General features: G+C 40.3%; 1 protein-coding gene across 1 annotated transcript; it reads left to right on the top strand.

Moving 5' to 3' along the window:
* Positions 1 to 976: 976 nt before the first annotated feature.
* On the top strand, positions 977 to 6,129 carry LOC110462069 (calcium-binding protein 1-like). Its single transcript, XM_021515857.1, has 4 exons — positions 977 to 1,268; positions 2,396 to 2,539; positions 3,537 to 3,782; positions 5,546 to 6,129. Exons 1-4 carry the CDS (start codon positions 998 to 1,000, stop codon positions 6,127 to 6,129), a joined length of 1,245 nt encoding a protein of 414 aa, XP_021371532.1. The 5' UTR covers positions 977 to 997.
* The last annotated feature ends 400 nt before the right edge of the window (positions 6,130 to 6,529 follow it).

Here is a 6,529-nt window from a genome sequence, read left to right as displayed (position 1 = left end):
ATAAACTATTTATGAGAGATAGTAAACTTCCGGAAAAGCAAATAGATTTCTGGCGAAAAATAAATGTTTTATTGAATATTTAAGGGAAACCCGCCTTTCTCAATTTACAAAACAATTACTGGACATAGAACGAGAGTGAGCTCAGTACTCAGGCCCTCGTCAGAACCGACGCGGGAAAAATGCTCACGAATCTTTAACAGCAGAGCGCTCTTGGTCACAGAAATCCTATGTGCCTTATGTCTGATACACTAAACTGTCCATAAATATTGCGCCCCTGATATAACACAGAGGAATGTTAGGAGGAGCTGGACATAGACGTGGATGAGGTTTCGAAAGGAAAACTAGACACATGTACAAAAATGGAAAAAGCTCGAGTAAAAATGAACATTTATCAAAAACCAATGTGATAAAGTCTCAGGGAGAAGTTAATGAAAAAATACATTGCGCGTGATGGAACGTGAAGAAACGCAGCGAATCTCAACAAAATAGAATATACAAGAATCAGGTGTCAAGTCATCGGGACATCGGTAGGAGTCTGTAAAATACATCTTCACGCTCTGGATATACATGCCTTCTCTCAACCCCAGACATATATCGTGGTGAAATTAACGATTCAAGGCTAGCTATAGTTGATTTGTTCCAGAATCTAATGAGGTAGACCACAATAGCGTATTTCCTGTGTTAAAAATATAAAAGAATAACAGTCCAAAACATAAACCGCAATGCTACCACGCTGCCAACGCTGTCAACACAGTGACAGCGACAAAGTTAAAAAAAGATGTAACCTTAATTCTTCGGAAGGGTGTCACAAAGGAGCCTCCCTGAGTATCTAGCATTTTGTCCTGCATTGGGACATTGTTCCCTAAACAAGTTCATAGTCTTCAGTACTCTACAGTAAATAATATCGCTTCAATATTTTCCAGGTGGAACCACGACAGTCATAAATGATTCCCTCCATTAGTCGTAACTATTAAGATATTACCGTAAAATAATCAAGATGACGTCTGAACGGCGAACAAGCCGGACCATAGTCGTGGATAGCCATCGCAAAATGACCATACCGATTTCAGCTGGGACTGTTCAGAAGACTCCGCCACTTACACAACGGCGCATGTCTAAACAAAGACGAGACGATCTCAAAATATCGATACCACCAAAAGCAAGCACCCCCGGCGCCCCCAAATCTCCGACCGTGGAACGACGAATGTCTAAAAATCTACCGTTTGTGGTAATACACGACAACACCTTGAAAGACGCCCACATGGAAGGTAGTTATGTATAAAAAAAGGAGTTAGAGACAGTGAAACCTGCCTAATCCGACACCATTATGTATCATATGTATTAATTACATGTAAGACAGGGATTCACAATACAGAGGATTTATTTGATATATTTCTAAGCAATGAGATTATAGCGGAATGAAGATAAAACAGCTTGTCAGGATACTTGGGAGTCGGGTTAGAAAGTTTTACTGTAACTACATAAAGTGACAAATCATATCAAGAAATTGTAATAAACTCTGCATATAAAGAATTACGTTTTTGTTGACATGCTCGCTCAAAGGTTGGCTTACTGTAACTATGCATAAGGCGGTGAAAAAGTTTTTCGCAGACATAGCGCCACTTTTCGCGTATTCATGAGGTTGACGTCAGCCACGTGCGCTTGGCTGGACGCGCAGCCATTTCCCCCTAAAATAACAAGCCAATCAACACGACATGATTCTGCACGTGGCTGACGTAAACCTCATAAATATGCGAAAAGTGGCGCTATAACTGCGAAAATTTTGGGGGGAACGGAGATCTTGTCCGCGGAAGAAGATTCTAAGTGCATATAGAAGATTTTGAAACGAAAACAATATTCATCATTTCGTACATCTACTAGAAATGTGTTTTTTCATTGCAAGAAAGTTAGGTGGGGTTTTTTGACATCGAGAGCTTCCCACCCTTCTCGTGGCATTATTGGGGTTTTCATATTTTACCGAAAGTTGATTTAAACCCCTGAAACGTGTAAAATTACTCTGAACACCTTAGAGTAGGTCCAAATACAGCTTATCAAATAGTACAATAAAACTATGTTGCACTGCCATCAACGAAACGTTGGCTTTATTAGAGGGTAGGTCGTAAAGAGTAGGATATATTTTGAAATATTGCGCATAAAAAAGGAAAGTAGAACCTTTGAAAATTCGATAAGCAATCTGGGAATAACATCGATTATACTTACTAGCCTTTACCTGTAACATCATAGATTATACTCACTAGCCTATACCAGTGACATAGATTATACTTACTAGCCTATACCAGTGACATAGATTATACTCACTAACCTATACCAGTGACATCGTTTCATTTGGACGTGTGATAACCGGTTGGTATAGTTGTCTCCCTTATTGTTTTAGAGATCATAGCCTCGTTTGAACTGATTGACCTCAACAGTGATGGCCGGATATCGAAGGGCGAACTGCTCAAGGCTGCGGCACTGCTAGGGATGAACCCCACAGAGGAGGACGCTCAAGCCATGTTGAGTCTAGCTGACCTTGACGGTACGTGTCGAGAGGTGAAAAGGTCACGGGGTCATACATTAGGTCCATATTTCGTCACTTCTATTGTTATACAAGATGCGTTTATTAGTAACTTTACCATCCAAAATAAAGAGAGCAGTCCTAAGTACACACTTTATTTATATAACAACTAATATGAAATAAGTTGTATCACCTTATAAATCACTCTTGCTGACAGAAGAAAGGGCGCATGGGTATATCCACTTTGACATTTGATCTCTCAGACTCAGGGTATCCTTTTGGCTTCCATGGAGATATATATTTGACAAATACACTATTTCTGTGTGTTCCTTTTATCTTGAACACACTTTCATACCAGGTTTAATCTGAAGGACTCGCACAACTAAATCATTTACTACATGTTATAACAGAGCTTTTGAGATAATAGCTTTAATATTTGAAGTTCAACACTTGTGACAACTCTTTTGATAACCGGTGAAGTGGGACGGGAACACCCTCTGAATTTTGACCCCATATCAATCCGCCATCACATAACAAAATCTACTAAAAGTATACATTTTCCTAAAGTTCAATATCTGTGGATTTCATTCAATGTAAAATATGTCAACAATTACCTATTCAAATTACTCAGAGTCACTGTATTTAACCGGAACAATTTTAGGTAGGAATTACAATCGTGTTAAACACTTGCTGATTGGCTGATTGAGATGTGTGAGTCCTTAAGACACTCCAGAGCTGTATGGTTATACACACCGGAGAGTTCCAAACATTAGTCCTGTAACAATAACTGAATTATAACCGCTATACCTACTGTCTACTTCTTAAAAAGCAAGGATTATTTATCTGTATTTAACAATAGCTCAAATTGGTAAATAAACGTATATACATATAATAATTTCTGTCTAATAGTCGGTTTGAGAAAGTAAACTTTGGCCTTGTTTATTGTTTATCATATCCTATGATATCCACAAAGGACAATATATCTAAGATCATATTTGTATCGTTATCATACTTACAGGCGACGGTTTCATCAATTTTGAGGAATACAAACATATGATGAAACATAATTATATCGAAATAGACCTTGAGAAGGAGAGACTGCTGGCGGCATTCCGTGTCTTAGACAGAGACAAAGACGGCTTCTTAAGTCAAGACGAGCTGAGGGCGGCACTCACTTTCAAGGCTCCTCCCGAAAACCTAATGGATGTCGAGCAGTTTATACTAGACGCCGATGTGAATGGTGACGGCCAGATAGACTACAGCGGTAAGTTGGTTGTTTGTAATGTTTGTTGTTTGTTTCAAAATCGACTATAATATTGAAAAGAAAAGAAAAAAAATGAAATGAAAAAGGTCACTCGCTGTTCAAATTATTCATGAATTGTTGTTATCGGAAGTATTATTATCAAGAGGTCCTGGTTACCATGGTTAGGGTTACCACCGTTACCATGTTTAGGGTTACCACCGTTACCATGGTAACGGTGGTATTCCTAACCATGTTAACGGTGGTAACCCTAAGCATGGGAACGGTGGTAACACTAACCATGGTAACGGTGCTAACCCTAACCATGGTAACGGCGGTAACCCTAACCATGGTTAGGGTTACCGCCGTTACCATGGTTAGGGGTACCACCGTTACCATGGTTAGGGTTACCACCGTTACCATGGTTAGGAATACCACCGTTACCATGGTTAGGGTTACCACCGTTACCATGGTTAGGGTTATCACCGTTTAGTCCAGGTTTATTGTTTACAAATCTAATGTTCTAGGGACTTCTGGCGGAGAAGAACTCCACACACTCTATAGTAGATAGGTCAGGTCTGAAAGTGTAGTTCTGTTACCAAAACTGCCTAAACACTTTTTGGAACCACATATTTGTATTTACTATCGACAACATCGCATTTCGTTTGATTTCAAAACATTTTTCCTAATTCAAAAAGGTACGAAAAACAAAACAAAATGATATTATTTTACAAACATTATTTCAAGATACTTTACATATCATGGCCTTGTCCCACCAGAGAAAGTCTGCACTGTCTTGTACAGTAAAATCTGTCTAAAAAGGCCGTCCAAGGGAGGGATAAATGGCGTTGTATAACAGCCTTTATAAAAAGACTTTCCTTAGGCGGGTGGTCTTTAAGATAGGTTTTACTGTTTTGTTATGGCCGATAATTCGACATATGTTGTACTTACCATCGGACGACTATCACGAGATAAATGTAATGGTATCTTTCTCATTTCAGAATTTGTGAATTCTCAGTTATGTACGAAGATTTTTGCATAATGAACTCATCAGTCTAGGATCTCTAGTAGCCATGGATATGACGTAACAGACATGCGCACTGACTTTTTTCTTGGAGATATAACGCCTACCAGAAATAGACTTAAAAAGTCGTGAGAGGCCACCTTTTTCTTATTGTTATATTTTTTAATGGATATGCATATCCATTAAAATCATTTACTTATATTGTATGACAAACTACATATTTACATTAAACAATTTAATGATTTGAAGTTAGGCTTAAAACTAGCTATTGACAGAGACGTGCTTTTATTGATAAGAAAGCTACATAAAATGAGATAACGTGTTGAAAAGTTTGACAGACAGCACGTTGGTGTTCCGGTAGTGAGACGAGTAAACAGACAGCACGTTGGTGTTCCGGTAGTGAGACGGGTAAACAGACAGCATGTTGGTGTTCCGGTAGTGAGACGGGTAAACATACAGCACGTTTGTGTTCCGGTAGTGAGACGGGTAAACAGACAGCACGCTGGTGTGCCGGTAGTGTGACGGGTAAACAGACAGCTGGTGTTCCGGAAGCGGGACGGGTAAACAGACAGCACGTTGGTGTTCCGGAAGTGAGACGGGTAAACAGACACCACGTTGGTGTTCCGGTAGTGAGACGGGTAAACAGACGGCACGTTGGTGTTCCGGTAGTGAGACGGGGAAACAGACGGCACGTTGGTGTTCCGGTAGTGAGACGGGGAAACAGACAGCACGTTGGTGTTCCGGTAGTGTGACGGGTAAACAGACAGCTGGTGTTCCGGTAGCGTGACGGGTAAACAGACAGCACGTTGGTGTTCCGGTAGTGAGACGGGTAAACAGACGGCACGTTGGTGTTCCGGTAGTGAGACGGGTAAACAGGTATCACGTTTGTGTTCTGGTAGTGAGACGTGTAAACAGATAGTACGTTGGTGTTCCGTTGGTGAGACGTGTAAACAGACAGCACGTTGGTGTTCCGGTAGTGAGACGGGTAAACAGGTATCACGTTGGTGTTCTGGTAGTGAGACGTGTAAACAGACAGCACGTTGGTGTTCCGGTAGTGAGACGGGTAAACAGACAGCACGTTGGTGCTCCGGAAGTGAGACGGGTAAACAGACACCACGTTGGTGTTCCGGTAGTGAGACGGGTAAACAGACAGTACGGTGGTGTTCCGGTAGTGAGACGGGTAAACAGACAGTACGTTGGGGTTCCGGTAGTGAGACGGGTAAACAGACAGCACGTTGGTGTTCCGGAAGTGAGACGGGTAAACAGACACCACGTTGGTGTTCCGGTAGTGAGACGGGTAAACAGACACCACGTCTAATTGTGAGGTTGGTAATGTTTGTGTTGTGATATTTCTTACACAAATGATGGTACAACAGATGAAATATGTAGGAACATACTGAAATGGAAAACAATAGCCACAGACAATCATTCAATTTGTTTTACAGGATGTGACGATTCAGTGCTATTGGTGTACGGGTTTGGTTCTATATAGAATGATGTAAATGTAGACATGTTCACTGGGTTGGTTTTCCTTAATCAACTCGATGAGTGAAATCAAATGTATTTTCTTCTTACAGTAAACCAAATTTGTAATTGGTCATATAAGTAGTTTTTCGCTTGTCATTTATATACTCGTACGTGTATTACATATAATATATACTAAAATAAAACGGTTAGAACATGTTCTACAAATTGTGTTGTCTTACATTATCATTTACCTTATATTGCCATTATGAATATCATCACA

Source organism: Mizuhopecten yessoensis, unplaced genomic scaffold (genome assembly GCF_002113885.1).
Source record: "Mizuhopecten yessoensis strain PY_sf001 unplaced genomic scaffold, ASM211388v2 scaffold1425, whole genome shotgun sequence".
Taxonomy (NCBI): domain Eukaryota; kingdom Metazoa; phylum Mollusca; class Bivalvia; order Pectinida; family Pectinidae; genus Mizuhopecten; species Mizuhopecten yessoensis.
Note: the sequence above shows the minus strand (reverse complement) of the source record. Positions and strands in the feature narration are given on the sequence as shown.